Source organism: Plectrocnemia conspersa, unplaced genomic scaffold (assembly GCF_051122295.1).
Source record: "Plectrocnemia conspersa isolate PC_06_02 unplaced genomic scaffold, ASM5112229v1 ptg000002l, whole genome shotgun sequence".
NCBI classification, from domain to species: Eukaryota; Metazoa; Arthropoda; class Insecta; order Trichoptera; family Polycentropodidae; genus Plectrocnemia; species Plectrocnemia conspersa.
Genome location: NW_028277166.1, coordinates 24,341,053 through 24,360,906, shown reverse-complemented (window position 1 = coordinate 24,360,906; position 19,854 = coordinate 24,341,053). Strand labels below are relative to the sequence as shown.

Genomic DNA, 19,854 nt, shown 5'->3' with positions numbered 1-19,854 from the left:
TATATATTTTTTTTGTGGTGTTAGATGTTAAATTGATGTACAGTGTATTGAATATAAAATATGATATTGCCAATAAGTACAAATATTTTATTTTTTTTAGACTTGTAAGTAATAGATATTAAATATACCGGAAAAGATGCATCAAATTTCTGTGACGTAAATATATTTATCTCACTTGATTTGATGCTAACCCATTATTGTTATTTCTCATTACTTGGAGCATATATTTTTAACATGTTGATGTGTAAAATAAAAAATAATTCATTTTTTTTCTTTAGATGTTTGGAGTGCCGGATGCGTAATGGCCGAACTCCTGCTCGGACAGCCCATATTCCCTGGCGACTCGGGCGTAGACCAGCTGGTAGAAATTATCAAAGTCCTAGGCACGCCCACACGAGAGCAGATTCACGAGATGAATCCGAATTACACTGAATTTAAATTCCCGCAAATCAAAAGTCATCCATGGTATAAGGTGAGAACAGCTTTCTATCGAACGTACATCTGTGATATCCGTGTTGTAATTGTAATAATTGATGGGATACATACATACATAAATATTAGATGAGCTTGCATATTTTAAAGCCGCAGCCGTTTTGATGTGGTGTGTTTTTGTAAATGTTATTATTTACGAGTAAAATATGAATGTGCTAGATACAGGATCATTCTATGAATCTTGAAGTAATAATTCCAAATTTGAAACCGCTTCCTCATATTTCGGATATCGTGTGTATTCGCAGTTGTCACTGGAACGAATGAGCCAACCTTTTCATCACAACGAACGCCAGCGCATTAGAGTAAGTCAGCTGGTGTGCTGTTGCTGCTGCTGCTGCCGCGGACGGTGCAAACGTTCATTTCGAGTTTTTGTCTAACAATCTCCGCACATTCATATCATACGAGATATTGTCACGTCTTACTCATTTTACGTCGTATAATACATAACAGCACGGTATGCAGTCGAGCATTTATCAAATCATCGCCGAAATGTTTTTTGGTTGCTGACTGTTTTTGTTTTTATATTTGAATCGGACATTTGCAGAAGAGGCTTCAGCCGTTATAAATATAAGTAGTTGTGTCTCAAAATTACAATTAAAAACTGGCCCGTTTTATTAACAATAAAATAATTGTAGATTGAAGCATATTAGGCAATTATTGTTATTTTAAGTAATCTTGCTATATGTTGAATGAATGTTCTATTTTAATTAAATCAATTAACGTAGAAATATAAAGTCTTTCAAGATCATGTACATAGGTCTGAAGCCCTTCTGTTGACACCGATTCATGTGATTTTCTCTTCCTAAGGTATTTTTATTTAATTTTCATTTGTCGCTGACGGCGTTATCTTTGCAGATGCTTATTAAGGTTTTCGTGTGTGGTTGAAGTCAATTCACACGCATGACTCTTGCGGCTAACTGTGGTTTTAACAAAGTAAACTGTGTTCGTTGAGAGTTGAGAGCGAATTTGTTAATCTTGTTTTTTTTTTGAACTTTCAATAACTTCGTGTTCTAAATGCATACATACATACCTTACCTTGTAGAGAAATTAAGGATGAGATGAAAAACATATTTGATAGATATATTTCCCAAGTCACACTCGATTATCATATGTCTAATGCGAACAATCATTTTTGTTATAGGTGTTTAGATCTAGTGTACCAAATCAAGCTTTATTGCTTATAACTAAATTATTGGAATACACACCAAAAGCTCGCATGTCTCCGCTGGCGGCGTGTGCGCATTCATTCTTTGATGATCTACGTCAACAGGGAGCGTGTTTACCGTGTGGTGGTGAACTTCCGCCACTCTTCAACTTCACCGAACAGGGTAAGTTACTAGTCGTATTGATTTAGCTTTTAATTTCAGGCTAGTGATATCAATGTTAAAGTAAAGGGTGGTTTTTTTTAGAGGTGTAGAACTTTAAAATTAAAAAAAAACACATAAAAATCATGGTATTGGTTTTATTGGAAAGATAATTTTATGTCGTTAGTGTTTAAATATGATTTCTTCCTCTTCTCTTCCACATTAATGCCATTCAATTGGGAAACGAAAAAATTCGGTAATCATGGAGTTATAGCGCTCTCCATTGACTAACATTCTGGCCGCCATCATTTTTGAAAAAATATACAATGATTCCACCAGTCCATAAAGCACACCAAACCGTGACTTTTGTGGATATCACGGCGTCTCAATAATGGCTTGTGGATTTTCTTCACTCGGATGGACGTTTATGTCAACCGTAAAATGGACGTAGCGCACGTTAAGTTTCACAAACTGAACCACGATTTTCGAAATAAATTTGCAAGCATTGTTCTGGCGTCAGTTTATTCATGGTGAAATGGCAAACCAAACTGAACACAATTCAGCTGTCAGCTGTCAAATTGGCTGTCACTAGAAAATGTGTAGCCAATTCGAAAAACAAACCTAAAAAAACACCTTTTACTATTACATAGGTACATATGAGATTCAGAATTTTCACAAAAAGTGTTGCTTGGTAAGCAGCGAAACATCTGATGGCGTTCTTGTTATATTTATAGACGGATCAATATGCAGTTCATCAGAAAGAGTATTTAAATTTTTGGAGCTATGCAATATCATTAATTTTGAAAGCACATAATGCGGAAACAAAAATCTTAATTTTTATCAGTAGATTTAAATTACGTACTCTTAATGTTTCTAATGTTTTTTCGAGTAAATTAATCTTAACGAATAACTACAAAATAAGATTGTATAGAGAGTAATAGATTCAGATTTAATTTTATATAAATATATTGATGTATGATTTTTAACACTCTGTGTTTATTTGCAGAGCTTTCTAGCAATCCAATATTGAAGGCTAATTTGATACCTAAATGGATGAACGGCGGTAGTAGCGGTACAAAGAGCGCAAACAGCACGGAGGCGTCCGCCACGAGCGAAGCGGGCAGCGCGACCACGGCCAGCGTTGCCGGAAGCACGAGCGCGCCTGCTGCCAGCACCTCTCAGCAAGAAGAGCCGGACACGAGGCCAGCCATTCAGGATCCAGCACCGCCGCAAAATCCATAGGCCACTATACGTATTTTTTGTTGACTCATCAGAGCTGTAAATATTATAGGGAATTCCATTCTTCTTTGAACAACCGGAGATGTATTTCTTCGCAAAGTTTCTTGTGATATGATAACTCGAGCCGCGATGAATCGTACGGAATGATTTATGCATAGTCGACCGGTAATTTAGGAAGCATCGGGATCTTCGTTTGTGATGTGTTTCATTCGCCACGTCGTCGAGTGCAACAGTTTCAGTGGAAGACGCATTTGTGTTGTGAACGATCAAACGTATGACGATGTTTCGGTGGTTCTTAAATTATTTGTAAATCAATCAAACAGAACGAGACATTTGCCTGACAATTTCTAATCGACGCAACGCCTTATACCATATTATTAGTACACGCTTTGCAGTATATTTATATAAATATATATATATATATATACATATATACGAGACGACCGTTTGGGAAACGCTCCCAGACTAAATTGTACACGTTTTTCACATGTTTTTAATGAGAATCTAATGTTCCTTTTTTTATATGTGTACTCAGCATGCAAAAGATTAATTTAGAAGACAATCAGTTTTAGCGGACATATGTAAAGAAATAATATATGATTTGTGTTTGTCGTCGAATCGAATTACACGTCACAACAGTGGATCAAAGAAATTGTCGGTTAAACTAGCGTGGTATCGTCGTATACGTAATCACTGGAAACTCGGAGAATACGGAAAATATCATAACGATACGGTTAATTGTCGTAGTATGTGTGACAACTAGTAAATTTTGCAGTACTCTATTACGGTTTAATTTAAACTCTGACAAATTTTCTATTTATTGTGTTATATATATATTTAAACGATCATTGATGAAAAATTATAAAATCAATAAGAAGCTTTCTTTAGGACTCACACGATGAAAATATATACAAGTTATAGGTATTGAGTAGTTATGCCCTCGTCACCGATCACTGTGAACGTCCGAGTGCAGCTTATTGAGAAATATATATGTATGTACATGTATATTACACACGATATATGTATGCAACATAATTTTAAATCGACAAGCTTTCTTATATAGTTGGATGTAATAGCAAAAAATGCAAATTATAGAATTTATATACAGTAAATTTATTATCATCTCGTAAGACATTGTGTGACAGGAACCATATTTATAAATATAAATATATATGCCGAGAGGTATCTTTGATCTGATGTTGTTTTCATATCATTAAAATACTACTGTAATATTATTATTATATATAAACTAAGGACACATTTGATCGTTAGCAAATTTTATTTCGTTTTATAGAATCATTATGTGTTGCTGACCAATGTAATGTATATTAATACACATATATATACACTCGCGTCTATATATATGTTAAATTTGTTCATCTCATAAGTATATATATATATCTATATATATTTTAATGACAAGTACATTTACTGTTTGTGTATTTTGTATGCTGAAACATCACAATAAATTATAGTTCTATTACGAGTGTAATTATTTTTATTTGAATAATTATGAATAGACTCAGAATTTTATCATAGTATATTTAATAAATTTAATGAAAATTATTGTTATCCATTTGAAAATGTTTATGAATGTAATGCATTTAAAAATACTCGGCACGTTAATAACATCATTTTTTTCTTCTTGATAGTTGGAAAAAATTATAAGATGCACAGTAGTAGAAAGTTGGCCGTTTTTAAACTATATTTTCCTTGCGAGTCTCGTACGTGTGTCGGCACGTTGTGATACCGATTACCTGTATTATTGCCCTTAATAATTACATTGTAATATATCTACATATTATTTTTCGTATTTAGTTTAATGTTGAAACTCTGTTAAAATTTTACTACTACTATTAGCCTTGCAGGACGAATTAACGAATTTAAAAAATCAATCGCGTAGATTAGTATGTGGAAAAAGGGTAATATGTTAAATATCTTATATGCGAAGATTTGTGCGTTAACTAAAAAATTTAAAACCGATCAAGAGTACATTTGCGTTCCTAAATCATTTTTTTTTTTGTGTAAATGTTGAGTTTTTTAAAAAAAGGAATACGATTTGTATATCTGGTCTCTGTTAATTTATCGTGTAATTATATATATTGTGAAATCATCATTTTTATTTAGCGATATATATGTATTTATATATATATATATACATATATAGACATTTTTGTAGTTTTTATTATGTATTGTATTGAATGTTTCGCCGTTCCGATGATGCATAATTTATTTCAAAATTATATATATGCGTATATATGTATGTACATAAATACAAAACACGCATATATACATATATGATCGTATGTATATTTTTTGTTTATATATTATTATTAATTAAATAAACAATGTGTGCGTTAGATCTAAAATTATTTTTGTATTATTTAATTTGGCTTTCGACATTTTAATCACCGATACGTGTTTGAGTTGATCTATGGATGCGTATATATTAAAACAGTAGAAGGTACAAAAAATCGCAAATGTGCAATATTCCCCTGATTTTAGACAATGTGTACAATCTTGTGATGTCAGTATGATTTCGTACTATTAAGCGATGTGTGTATATTTAATAAAAATTCGTCAATACTTTTATCCGTTAGTGCACTTTCGATTGCAAATTATACATATAGATCGGTGGTCTGTTCCAATATTGATTTACTGTCGAAAAACGTTGCCGACCACTGTTTAGATTATTATATTCAGGTACAGCATCCATCGTTGCCGTGCTTATTATAATAGAGTTACATTAACGAATTTATAACCCTGTTTACACCTCGCTTGTGCGTAATCGATGTGTTTTATACTTTTTAATACCCAATTTTATATACACTATCGAACACTATAAAATTAACGGCAGTATTACTCCTATACAATGTGTACGAAAAGACATTTTTTTTTTCATAAAGTAACCATCCTTGTGTATGTAAATATTTTTATCGTATTATCGACATTTTGCCGAAATTGGTTGATAAAGCTTAATTCTTAGAAAAACAGCAATTATTCATATTAATAACGATATATATTATAATTAAAATAAAATACAATGAAGGACAATTATTCGTTTCATTGAATCACCACCAGTAATGTCACAATGTAACAAGCGCCATTTTAATTAGATCGATAATCATCCACATCTTTGAATCTGATATTAATTTATAAATATGGTACGTGTCGTTTATATAGTGTTGTGTCTAAAAGGACGACAGTTTTAATTCATACGCCGGTACTGATGTACCTGAAGTACTTTCTTTTGGATGTACCTCTTCGCGTGTTATAGTTGTGAATATGCGATGACGAGATCATTAATTAAATAATCAGTTAATTAACAAAATCAACTTGTCACTATTGACCAATCTCGATGTCGTTTTTATTTTTATTTTTTACTTATTTTAATTAATTTTCGTTGTTGTGTGGTAGTTATAAAATTTTGTACAGATATGATATATATTTATATGTCGTTCTTTATATATAATTGTTTAAAGAAAGTTCGTTTAAGATTGATTAAAAATACAATAATGTAAAAACGTGTTTTTTTTTCATTTTTAAGTACACAATGCGTTAGGTCAGTATGTATAATGTTTATATGAAGCATTTCTATGTAGAATGATAAATTTTTAATTCACCATATTGTATTTAATGATTTGAGTAAAAATGTTTAAGCGAGTAAGATTGTGTAAATTTTTATTTTCCGCTTCCCTTATTTCTTTTGTATAAAATTGTTTAAAACAAATAAAGCATTAAAAATTGGTCTTTGATTCGATTACGTTTGACTGAATATAAAAATAAACAATACCTGTCCTTAAAATATGTTTTTTTATCGCAATTGTCACAGTTGCAGCTTATCGCAAAAATTGTTGTTTTTAATCTGGTTAAATCTAATCTGTTTTGAGATCGAGTTTAAATGTTTTATTTGTTTAAAACTATACATTTTCTGCTCCAGATCGGATCAGTCCAATTTTTAATTTATTATGTTCATATAAATACCGATTAATAGATTTATTGTATTAAATTATACAAAATATGTGTATATAAATATGAATCGTACTTTGAGTATATGTGTAATTTAAAGGATATATTTGTAATATAGAAAGTATTGGGGGAAAAAATATTATATATGTATACATATGTAATATTAAATTCTCTCTAACCACAGTTAAATCTTATGCTTACACGGTAATTTATAAGATCGGATTGGGATATAAATTTACACACATACACAGCCACACAAATTGTTTAAATGCAAATATATTATAAAATTGTGTACGTAACTATACCGTGCTTCCCGTTTAGTTACGATTGCGGAGAGTTTGAATGTGTATTGTAATCAAAAATCACACGTTGATCTTATTTGTTGTCCCTCTGCGCACCGATCATGTGAGTCGAACATAGACGTATTGTATATTAAAAAAATCTTTGTATTCAACATTAGCTAAATTAATACATTTTAGATTGAATTTCTAATTTCAAAAACGCGTGTTTCATTTATCAATCTCTTATTAATTAATGTATATGTATAGTTTAAAATAGTGACCGGTAAAAATATTGTCGATCGCTATTTTAAAAATATACGCTTTGGCATCTTTTAATCAGATCGGGATCAAAGATACGGTAGAGTGTTGGCAATCTTATGTTACGAATGCTCAATCGTAATCATTTTATCAATCACGTCAGCACCTTCATATATCAAAAGACATCTAGTCTTGCTGTTTAACAGAGAATATTGCATGGCTTAAAGATACGTAATCGCATTTTTGTCGTTCTAATATTACTCTTTTCTCGTCTAATTGTTCGCATTATTACATATAATCTGCTATTAAATTGAATTCAGCAATACTTATTTGCTATTTAAAATTAATTTCACGCAATTCTTGTGAAATACTAATGTAATTTTGCAACTTCCAAGATTGTTACATTTTTATAGTCTGTTTTTTCACTGTGTAGTATCATTTACCATAAACTTTGCAAACAATCGCATTTATGTACTAAGAAGCAATAAAGCAAAATATTTTCTAGCCCACATAAGGGCTCTAAATATTGTCTAAAAAATATCTAGAAACTAAAATTACGTTATTCTCTTTTAAATAGCAAGACTAAAAGTGGTTTTCACAATAACCGCGAATAACGTTTTAAAGTTATTCGTTAGTCATTGTGGAAAACGCATTTTAAAATATTAAATTAGAAAAGATAATTAAAATATTTAGCAAATTGTCAGAACCAAATAGTTTTTGTTTTGTAAATATATTTCCTTAGTATCAAGTTTTCGATATGTCCCCACTTGATATAATATAACACAATTTCCAATTTTTTACCGATAGAAAATTATAAATTACAACTCATTCTGAAATGATCAAATAAGCTTTCTATATAAATAAATAATAGTAGTGTCAAAAGTATAGGCAATATCTATATACGTCATTGTATTCGCCTGACACCATTGTAGTCTATACAGTTTTTAGTTCATAGATTTAGTTTTGTGTATAATGTAATTTTATGTTTGATGTAAATGAAAGTGGTATCGTTTTTAATGCGGACGATCTCTTAAATTAATTTTTGTTATTATAATATAAATACGACTTATATAATATTATTATTATTATTATTACAAATCTCTTTTGCAATGTCAACGACACATCATTATTTTTGATTAACGATCGAAGAATACGAAACAGTAATAAATAAAATCTTCAAATAATAACTATGTGTTTTTATTACATACACAGATGAGAAATTAGATTTAAGTAATGAAATTTAACATTAAAAATAAGCGAAAATTATCATGTAAATAAAGTTACAATAATGATTGACCAATCTAGCAGCAAAATATCAGATAAAATCAGGTTTGTACTTATTTTATAATAAACGTAAATACGCTGTTAATGGTTGGTCCAAAAGTTTTCAACAGTAAACAGAAAGTAGAAGATTCTGGTTCAAAAAATATCACATTATTAAATATATTGACTAAGATATAAAAATTGTAGGTTTTTACGTATCACAAGTATTTATTGTTTTTAACTAATAAGAACCTTAAAAACCTGAATAAGGTAACATGAATATTTAAAAAAAAAAGTGCTAGCTAACTTAATAAGAAACAAAGTTTTTTTTTGCCTTAAAAAATAAATAAAAGGTAAAACGAATTAATAGATACCCAGGTGGACGGCTTTGGCCAGGAACTGTAAAAAGAAATATTAGACACTATAAGTATTTATTGTATATTTATAGACAAAGCAAAATGTCGACTTTTTTGGGTTAACTGTATTTTTGTGTGCATTATGTTCTTCAGTAGGGACGTCATTTAGGGGGGGAATTTGCCCTTCCTTTGAATTTAGTCGAAAAATTCATGTCATTTAATGAAATACTATGAATTTTAATGAAATTAAAATATTAAAAAACGACCACTAACTAGCGAACATTCCCCTCCCTCTTAGAAAAAGCTGAAATGACACCCTTGATTCTAGGTTAGGATCAAGTTTCATGCTTTCATTTGTTAGATTTTCTGAACAAATGTCACAAAGTGGAATACTCTTTTGTTGCACCAGGCGCAGCCAAAGTCCATTGCAGCGCGTACCCCCACTAAACTCTTCCCGTACCCCCAGGGATACGCGTACCACACTTTGGGAAGCACTGATGTAGAAGAAGGTTGGTAGTTCATTTTCAATTTTTAAAAAGTCACTATGAAAAATTGTGAGTACCGCTTCCAAAAACAGTTTGCTGGTAACAGATACGTCAAAAATTCGTACTGCAATAATTTTGTAAATGCGTTGTCTACGCATGCAGACGTATGCGAAAGAGAAGCAATACATGCGCGTAAAAATATTCGTTGTCTCGCTTGTTCATTTCAATGATTTCGTCTGTGTCACATCCGGTTATAAAAATAAACATATCGGTCTATTTCGCACAAAATAAAATATATATAATTTCACAGTAACTGGTTGTCAACTCCTACAATATGATTGTGTGAGTAAATCATATGTGTGTTTTTGGATGAAATGTGGATAGCGTGATGTATTATGGTGACAATATCAAAAGTTTGATACAATACTGAGATAAACCTGTTATAATTTTCATGTTAACTATATACATAACATATAATTAAAAATCACGTGCGTCTCGAACTTGACAAAATAATTTTAAAAGTTTAATTCTGTTGTTTTATTTTCAAACTTGCTATTTAAAATTCTAAAATTGCACAAACATTGCAATGAAATTTAAAAAATATATGGGCATTGCTACATTTACAATTTATTATTAAATTATATAGAAGAATAGAGTCAGTGGCGTAGCTAGAGTATATGCCGTCCAGGGCAATCCTTAAAATTGCCCCCCCCCCCCATACATGTTTTGCAGGGTCATAAAATCAGCATTTCTTAAAATAATAAATTGATTATTATTAAGCTCTTGTTATTCGTGGATTTATATATGTTTTAGTGCATAAGAACCACACTAGACGATCCCATCGCGAATATGCCGCCCCCAAGCAAGTGTCGTCCGGGGTGGGCCTCCCCCCCCCCTAATAGCTACGCCACTGAATAGAGTTATCCGAAGGTGGCAGATGAAAATTGTTGAATGTAGGTGATGAGTCAATTAAGTTTGAGAATCTATGGTTTAAACTATAAGCAAATTCTGCCGGGAAAGCAGTTCTTAAAAGGCACACAGTTAAAGGGAGATTTTAATGGGAAACTTTTGCACTTTTATTTATATTAACTAAAGTGGTTTTGGCTGTATTGTTTCTGGTTTTATATATGATTTGCTAAAAAACATTTAAAAAAAAGATAAATTAAATTTAGATAAACTAGTTTGCTAATTATTCAAAGATTCATAGTAACAACCGTAATAAAAAAATATTATCTTAACGTCTTGAAAAAAATTATATAGTGTCATTCTAAATTTATCTAAGCAAAATGAATTATAAGATCAAAGATCAGATGTATAGTCAGCACTATTATAATTATAATAATTAATTACCGTGATGCTTATCTACATATAAATATATACGTATCAATATTATCAAATAGATTTAATTATATTTATTGAAAACATATGTGATTTATAACATTTATAAATCAACGTTTTTTATATCAACCGAATTTCACATGTAAACGAAATAAGTAAGAACTAATTAAACGATTAAAGCACTTAGTTACACGTATAATTATACTAATACTATATATACAACGTAAGAATTACATGCATGAACATAAAGATAAAATGTGTATAGTCCTCGTGCTACTCGTGTAATTTAATTATTATTTTAGTGCCCTGCATTATTTAAGCTATGTGAATAATCTTTATTATTCTATATTTGACTTCATATTAATTTTCAGTCTTAAAATATTTTAAAATTGATGTGTTCTATATCTGTATTTACTTTGATAATACCATTCAAATAGTACTCAGACAAAAAAATATGTATCTCAGTTTATCAAATGTCATATTTTTTTGAAACGTTTGCTGCAATTTATAATTTATATAAGCAATCTTATCATGTGATTATTATTGATTTATTTTAATGTTTACAGTTTATCTATTTTTTTCTTTCTATTATGCTATAAAATCATAAACATTTTTACTTAAAAAATATAAATTCATGCAGACGTTATATACAAATTGTTTCCTTGAGTGGTTCGAAGAATATATTATAGTTACTGATAATTAATAAAGTATAATTTCATTTAAAGATGATTTGCAATTTCACATATTAACTTTCAGAGATAAACGGTTTAAAGGTCGGTTGTTTTTCTATAAATTGCGTCGCAGTTTTTAAAGTTTAATCATCAGTTTTAATTAGTCTGTGTAAACAGGCGTAAATGCGTTTCTGAAACTATGACTGAATTACTAATAAATAAAATCTGATTTGAAATATTGCCCAGTCATGCTTATTATTGAAAATTTGGTTAAATACTAGAGAGAATTTATATGATAAATTAATAGCAGTTTAAAATATATTAGATATAACTGTATATCGTGATAACTGTAAAAGTAAAGTTAATGAACTGTAATTATTACTTATTAGTGATAAACATAAAAAAAGTCATAAAAAACACGTGGCTAAAATGAATGTGCTGTAAAGTGAATATCATAATTACATTATAGAAACTTAACATATGTACATATATATTATCAATTTATTGATTTTAAATTTAATTCAGATTAATAAATTGATTATATGCATTCGAGAATTTATGTAGTATTAAGATATTTTTTATAAATTTTGTCAATTACTAGATATAATATTTTTTATTTTTAATACTTTAATTTCTATTTTAATATTACATTAATTTTGTGTGTTATCATAGCAGTCATAGCATAAAATGTAAAATATCATTGCAGCTAAAGGGTTAAAAACATTTTTTAAATAAATTCTACTTTGTATGTATTAGTACAAACATATTCGGAACGATTTTCAATACAGGTAATAATCATTCAACCTACTTTACATACAGCACAAAAATATTACGTAATTTGTTGATATCAACAGCAAAATTTCAAATTGTTATATTATGAATATTAAGTAAATTATTATATTTTTGTCCTTTTTTGTTCACATGGAATGTCTTTATATATATTCCAATAATTATATTTGATACATATGTAATCCGGCACACAAAACATACAAAAAGAAAACAGCTGCTCGAAACCATTTAAGGATTACGGTTTTAGCTCTCCGTTGATAAAAAATATGGCCACTATATTATTAAAATGTAAAATTATACCAATATATAATAAAAAGGAAGGTGTCAGTGTTGGGCACCGTTATCGAATAAGGAAGATTCGTAGAGCCTCTCAGTTGTAAAAAAGTGAGTCTCTCTGATCTCTGGCTCCTCGTGATCAGTTGAGTCGAGTTGGTTAGTTTTGCGAAATGTCGTTGCAAGTGGTAATGTGACCAAGAATCACATTATTTTTACTAGTCCTTCGATAAAGCTTAATCAAATGGGAGAAAGGTTAATTTAAGACCAATCATGTTACTGTTTAACTCTGCCTCTGGGTAATCCCTTGGTGAACACGTAACTTTTTATGTGACAATTTGTTGGCTCACATCCGATAATTACAATGGATACGTACAACTGTTATCCGTGTGTTAAGCTTGTGGTAAAAGTGTTTTTGTGTTGTGGTTATTGATGGCCTTTAAAAGTCTGCGTGACTATGCAAAATTCTTGCATGTTCAATTTCACTCTAGTTATGTTTAGCCTAGAGTGCAATTGTTGAAACTCCAACACTACAAAATAAACAATACTTGAGAGATCTATTAAAGGAGTATTTAACTGTAATAAACTAATGAATAATGATAAACTATTTATAAAATGGCGTTAAAGTTTAGTTCGTCAACATTTACTATAATTTGCTAAGTCGTAAGAATAATTTAAATGTTGAGGATGCTGAATTAAATAAACTGGGATAAGCCTCTTCGTGTTTTTATTATTGATTTTTGTCCTTTCACTTCCATAGTAAATTTAAATATTATGGAAAAAATTAGGCGGCACTCTGATAACATTGACGTGACGACGGCGCAGGGTATCATGACAGGAAGACGACGACCGGCGGGACGTTGCCCTTCAAGCTATCATTTTGTGTACAAAATTATTAACGCTATCTACGAATTAAGTAAAAAGTTTAAAATGCATTAAATGACCCAAATTTCAGATCAATGATTTCAGATTCATGATTTCAAATGAAATTCATTAATTAAATATTTGCAAAATACAGAATCTTTCACCAATCAAAAGAAAAATGACTTCTTTTGTTATTATTCAAAGCAGAAATTAGTAAAATGGGGAAAGATTTTTTTCGCAGATTATTTAATGTCTCGATGAATTCTAGGGATCCTCGCGACTCCACTGCACCATTAGAATTTAATAAATATAAATATAATATTTTACAAATAAAATTTACAATTAGCTGGTTTATCTACTTATCTTATCTTCTGTCAAGAAAATATCTTAAGTATTGTTTATTTTTAATTGAAATATCTTCTAAAGTATACTATACATAGATAATATTTTAGAAACTAACAGTGTATCCTTTTTTAAAAACTGCTTACTAAAGTAAATACAACGATTGGTTGAGAAAGCATGCTTTTAATGCTTTCATATAACTAATCACAATTATTTCATGTTTTTAAATTATCATGACCCATTACTTTGGCAACGTTTATCTCAATTATTCTAAAGCATGGCAAATGCCATGGCTCATAGTCCCATCTCGAGAATTGTGTCAGTAAAGACTTGAGATAAAAATATAAAAAGCGCTAATAAACCAATAACTTCTTTGTGCGCCTATACATATTTGTCTGTGTAAGTGTATCATGAACACAGAACGTGCTTGCTCAATCAAAAGCTGTCTGACAACATTGCGCTTGTGTGTGCAAAGCCTAAGGTCCGTGTAATGTCGTCACACAGATAGCTCATTGTCTTCCGTCGTTCAGTCGCCATCTCGCCGCCGGACCCGGTGGCCACCATCTCGCCGGACTCCGACATGGAGAACTACACATCAGACAGTAGCGACAGCGACTCCAGGGAGCAGAAGACCTTCGACTTATCCAATCAGTTGCTAGACTGTAACACCGTCGAAATAGCTCTCGATGAATACTCCAAGGAGAAAAAGTCCTGCGAGAACTGCGAGATTATCCATCTGCATGGCAACCGAATCACTTACTTCCCATCTAACATGGCCATGTTCACTAGTTTGAAAGTGCTCGATATAAGCAACAATGGCCTAGAAACTCTGCCGGATATTTTGGAGACCTGCCCCCTGACTTCCTTGATAGCTAAGAACAATCGTTTAACTAACGAATCTTTACCTAAGGCGTTCTCTACGATTGGAGTCCATCTCAAAGAACTGAATCTCAGTGGAAATCTGTTGACTAGCTTTCCAGAGCAGCTGCTCGAATTGCCCACAGTCAGATATTTGTATTTGGGGGCAAATTCGATCATAAACGTACCAAAGGACATACAGAGAATGCAAAGGTGAGCATTATAAATCTATATTATAATATATGTATGTTTCATGGCAAAAATCGTACTAGAATGTGATTTAAATTGTTGCAATTATTTTTTTAACTCCTGAGTGCATTTTTTTAATTGATTGTTTACGTAAATCCATAATTTAACCATAGTTTGATGTGCTTTACATATATTTAAAAGATAGCCAAATAATTGACATAAGATCAAATATTGAACGACATGGACCTTCAATTAATTCCGAATTCTCGAATTACCGGTTATTGTATTATATACGAATTTGTTGATAAATACAGAAGACTTCAAATATGTATATAAAAATATATATTTTTTACTAAATTAAAATTGTTTCGTACGTAGTATGTAATCAGTAAAACTGCCATGATTTATATCACCAAAAAAGGTCATTAAAATAACATGCGGGTTAACATTGATAACACAAACTTGATGTCTATTCTAATATTATATAATTAAAATATGCAATTTTTTCTATGTATCATATTTTAATTTTGTAGCTTACAGATTTTGGCATTAGGAGGGAACAAAATTGTGGACATCCCTGACACGGTGGGACAGCTGAAAAGCCTTCAGATGCTTGTCTTAAACGAAAATCTAATTGAACAATTACCGGCTAGTATTGGAAAGTTGAATCATCTGAGAACTCTGCTCCTGCATAAAAATAGACTGAGAACACTTCCTACGGATATTATAACTTTAAAATGTTTAACAGAGGTAATAAATTACTTTTATTATAATATACATGCGCGGTTCATTAAAGGAATGCGGAACTGCAGCGCATATTTTTTTAATTGCTACTTATAGTAGCTGTAGTGCAATTTCATAACTTTTAATACGAGCGTCACTATAAAAATATTTATATTGAATTTTATTACAGTTGAGTTTACGCGATAATCCACTGGTTGTTCGTTTCGTAAGAGATATCTCACTACAACCACCATCCCTATTAGAATTATCAGCTAGGGTGGTTAGACTGTACGACATGCCTATTAAACCCGGCGATATACCAGCTACTTTACTGGAATATTTGAATTGTGCTCAATGCTGTGTAAATCCAAAATGCAGAGGTATAAAATCTTTATTTAAATTTTATTTTTAATAATATTTATTTATACTAATCAATATATAATTTTCAGGTGTCTATTTCGATACTCGTGTAGAACATATAAAATTCGTAGACTTTTGTGGTAAATACAGATTGCCTCTACTGCAATATTTGTGTAGTTCCAAATGCATTGTCGGAAGCTGGGAGAGTCGAGAGCCGGATCCAGCCGCAGGAGGATACATGATGAAAAAAGTACTGCTCGGATAAAATAATGTTGCGATAAATATGTATTTTTATTAAAAATATATATGTCTATGTATGTGTATTCAACTATCTGTAATATATTAATCATGATAAATGCTAATATTTTTAATAGATTATGTGATAATATCATTATATAAAATATAAAACACATGTATATTGTTGCAAGTGTGTGTAATTTAATTATAAATATATTAAGTCATTGTACCTGTATTTTTATCAATTTAAAATAAATAAATACGATAAGCTTTTATATTGTGTATTTTTTTAATGTTTTGTTCTGCTATGGAAAGAGGAAATAAAAATATATTATTTAAATGTAATTATAAGATATTTTTCGTGGTAATCAGTGTTTAAATATTAATGTTATGCTTAATAATATTTAAATTAAACAATAAAATATTAGGAGCTATAATTTTATTACCCGTATATTATGGTGCTTAGACCAAAATGTCCAGTTAGACATTTTTGACAGCTGCGTGGTTGTGTTTGTTGTGATTATACTTTTCAACGAATATTCAACAAAATGTCAGCTCTTGCTGCCGCTAAACGAAGATTATTAGAGGAGGTAGGTAACATATCTAATTTGTTGGTTAAGAATTTTAATAATTCATCATAAACAATGTTTTAAGGAATGCATAATAACAAAGAAAAAACATAAGGATGAACTTGTCGAAAAAAAGCACAAACACAAAAAAGACAAGAAACACAAGAAAAAGAAATCGAAAAAGAAGCGTCAAAAATCTTCATCAGAGGTATGTATTTTTTGTAGGTTAGGTTTTATATATAAAATTAATATATTACGTTGCAGTCTTCCAGTGATTCAGATGACAGTAACGACGAATGGGTAGAAAAAAAAGCTAGTCCGACGCAAATTATAGAATCAGACAAGAAGGAAATTGTCAGAGACGAATGGTTGAATTTATCAGACTTTAAAACTTTCAGTCGCAATGACCTCAAAGCTGATAAGCCTGAGAAAACAAAGAAACAACTGGATTCATACGTACCGGCGCAAAGCAGTAGGGAATTAAATCCTTATTGGAAAGAAAACGGAACCGGTTTGCCATCAGCGGATAAAAAAATTAGCTTTAAGAAACCGTCTTATGATGGAAATCGCGACGATAGGTATGGTTCATCTTCGAATAAGAGTTGGAATAAACATACTGATTCGAGAGATGTGAGAAAAAATAGGGAAGACGATCGATATGGATCGCATTCTTCGTCAAGTAAGAGTTGGAGGAAACCTACTGAATCGAGAGATGAACGGAGATATATGGAAGATGGATATAGATCGCATTCGTCGAGTAAGAGTTGGAAAAAACCTACTGAATCGAGGGACGAAAAGAGATATGAAGATGAAGACTGTGTATCTAATTCATCTAAAAGAGAAACAATAATTGACTCAAAAGATAAAATTCAATCACAAAATGAAGTTGCCGATGATCGTAATGACTTTTTAACCGATGAAGAAATGAATAAATTGGGCGCTAAAATTGTAAAAGCTGAAATAATGGGAAATAAAGCGCTCGTTATTGAGCTTACGAGTAAAATTGAAAAAGCGAGGGAATATAGGAAGAAACATCCTGAAGTTAAAGCGTCTCAGGATAATAATGTTTTGTTGACGATGACGAACAGTCAGGGTAATACGAAACCTTTGATGAAATCTAAACACGGTGATGTTAGAAGTAAGGGCGGAAAGAAAAACATGGAGACGCATTCGATGAGCGGAGAGAGAGTCAGATTCTTTGCTGACGATGATAAATATTCACTCAAGCAGATGGTAAAATATTTTATTTTACTCCTATTTATATATAATTGTACTAATTAATAATTTTTAATTTCAGTTTGAGCAAGAGAAGTTCGGCAATACTGATGAGAGCACGGAAGACTTTGCTAAAGCAATTTCGAAGCATAAGAATCCGAACGACGATTTAGAAGAAATATTCTCTGAGAATATCAGAAAGAATAAATCAGACGCTCAAACTGAATTGCAGGAAATGAACAAAGCTATATCGCAGCATCAAACTATACAGAAATCGCTGGAAACTTGTGAATATTGTGTCGAATCTGAGCGGATGAATAAAAAGATGATCATTAGTTTGGGTAGCAAATGCTATTTGGCATTACCCGAACGAATGTCGCTCGTCGAAAATCATTGTATCATATCTACAGTTTCGCACGTATCTTGCTCGACGACGATCGACGAAGACGTATGGAGCGAAATATTAGTAAATATCAAACCATTTTATAATATGAATAAAACATATTCAAAATTTTATTTCTTTTCAGAATTATCGCAAGGCTCTCACAAAAATGTTCAACGAACATGACGAAGATGTTGTATTTTTCGAAACAGCTATATACCTCAATAAATATCCCCATCTGTTGATTCATTGCGTTCCTCTTCCGAGAGACGTGGGTGATATGGCCTCTATATATTTTAAAAAAGCACTTTTAGAGTGTGAAATGGAATGGTCCAATAATAAAAAAGTAGTCGATCTGAGAGGTAAAGATATACGTAGAGGAGTGCCTAAGGGACTTCCGTATTTTTGGGTTGATTTTGGAATGGATCCGGGTTTCGCCCATGTCATTGAAGATCAACAATTGTTTCCCAGAAATTTTGCACAGGTATTAATTAATATTTAATATGCGACAAATTCTTTAAAAAATATATAAATAATTAATATTGTAATAGGAAATTGTTGGGGGAATGTTGGATTTGGATCATAAACTTTGGAGGAAGCCGCGTCGAGAAAGTTTTGAATTACAAATGAAAAAAGTATCAGAGTTTACAAAGATATGGAAGAGCTTTGACCCAAATACTAAATAAAATACCCTAACATGGCTTATACATTGTAGTTGATCATTGAAAATTGTATATTTATGATACTGAAATACAAATCTTTACATTAACAATACTGTTTTATAATCGTATAAATCACATTGCGCATTAAACTATCTGTAGAATGTGTGACTGTTAGAATGAAATCAATATCATGTTCTCAGTTTACCAACACATTTTTGAAACGAGATTTAGCATATAATGTTTCATGATTAGTGCAATATGTTTTTGAGGTGCTACAAAAATAATCTAGTACACTATATATAATACATTTTAATACATTCATGAATTTACAAGATTTTATCTTTTATTTACATATGTATTATCTTATCTTCAAGTTCTTTGCTAATTATAGCGATGATAAGTAATTTTATTTTCCTTAAATAAATCAAATATTTAATGATTAATTTCACTTATTATTACTATTTATTTTTAGTATATTGTTCAACAGTTTATTTTGTATATGTGAAATATATCTTCCTAATTGTTAAGTGATTTGTTTTGAGATGAAATGTTTGCCGGTGATATGAGAAGACTAATAATGATTTTCATTAAATGCTTTTTACTGCTGCAATTAACCTTTTTGTCAAAGCAATAAATATAGCTTATGAAAATCAGATACATTTTCATGGGTTTTTTTCATCAATTGTAAAACTTTCTACCTAGAGCAGCGAACCAATAAAGATAAAGATATGCACA

The 19,854-nt window shown here is 30.7% G+C and overlaps 4 protein-coding genes across 13 annotated transcripts in view; 3 read left to right on the top strand and 1 right to left on the bottom strand.

Moving 5' to 3' along the window:
• Nucleotides 1–4,522, top strand: part of sgg (glycogen synthase kinase 3 beta homolog shaggy) — a 70,620-nt gene extending 66,098 nt beyond the window's left edge. For all 9 annotated transcript variants that reach the window (XM_088205942.1, XM_088205939.1, XM_088205943.1 and 6 more), the window contains 3 exons: nucleotides 279–472; nucleotides 1,634–1,820; nucleotides 2,803–4,522. In XM_088205942.1, the coding sequence (XP_088062068.1) occupies nucleotides 279–472; nucleotides 1,634–1,820; nucleotides 2,803–3,038 (617 nt within the window). In that variant the 3' untranslated portion in view covers nucleotides 3,039–4,522. The remainder of the gene's footprint in view (nucleotides 1–278; nucleotides 473–1,633; nucleotides 1,821–2,802) is intronic.
• LOC148238135 (pre-mRNA splicing factor CG9213) overlaps nucleotides 1–19,229 on the top strand; it is a 47,371-nt gene extending 28,142 nt beyond the window's left edge. Inside the window, exons 2-7 of one of the 2 annotated variants that reach the window (XM_088205923.1) lie at nucleotides 16,789–16,881; nucleotides 16,946–17,068; nucleotides 17,125–18,093; nucleotides 18,158–18,541; nucleotides 18,603–18,941; nucleotides 19,009–19,229. In XM_088205923.1, the coding sequence (XP_088062049.1) occupies nucleotides 16,840–16,881; nucleotides 16,946–17,068; nucleotides 17,125–18,093; nucleotides 18,158–18,541; nucleotides 18,603–18,941; nucleotides 19,009–19,143 (1,992 nt within the window). In that variant the 5' untranslated portion in view covers nucleotides 16,789–16,839 and the 3' untranslated portion in view covers nucleotides 19,144–19,229. Of the gene's footprint in view, nucleotides 1–16,769; nucleotides 16,882–16,945; nucleotides 17,069–17,124; nucleotides 18,094–18,157; nucleotides 18,542–18,602; nucleotides 18,942–19,008 lie in introns of those variants that run through there. The other variant, XM_088205922.1, reaches the window with a different exon arrangement.
• Nucleotides 1–19,854, bottom strand: part of LOC148238118 (sortilin-related receptor-like) — a 309,166-nt gene that overhangs the window by 32,899 nt on the left and 256,413 nt on the right. The window lies entirely within an intron of this gene.
• LOC148238136 (leucine-rich repeat-containing protein 58) lies at nucleotides 14,131–16,564 on the top strand. Its single transcript, XM_088206068.1, has 4 exons — nucleotides 14,131–14,995; nucleotides 15,505–15,721; nucleotides 15,885–16,074; nucleotides 16,144–16,564. The coding sequence occupies exons 1-4, from the start codon at nucleotides 14,505–14,507 to the stop codon at nucleotides 16,317–16,319; spliced, it is 1,074 nt and encodes a 357-aa protein (XP_088062194.1). The 5' UTR covers nucleotides 14,131–14,504; the 3' UTR covers nucleotides 16,320–16,564.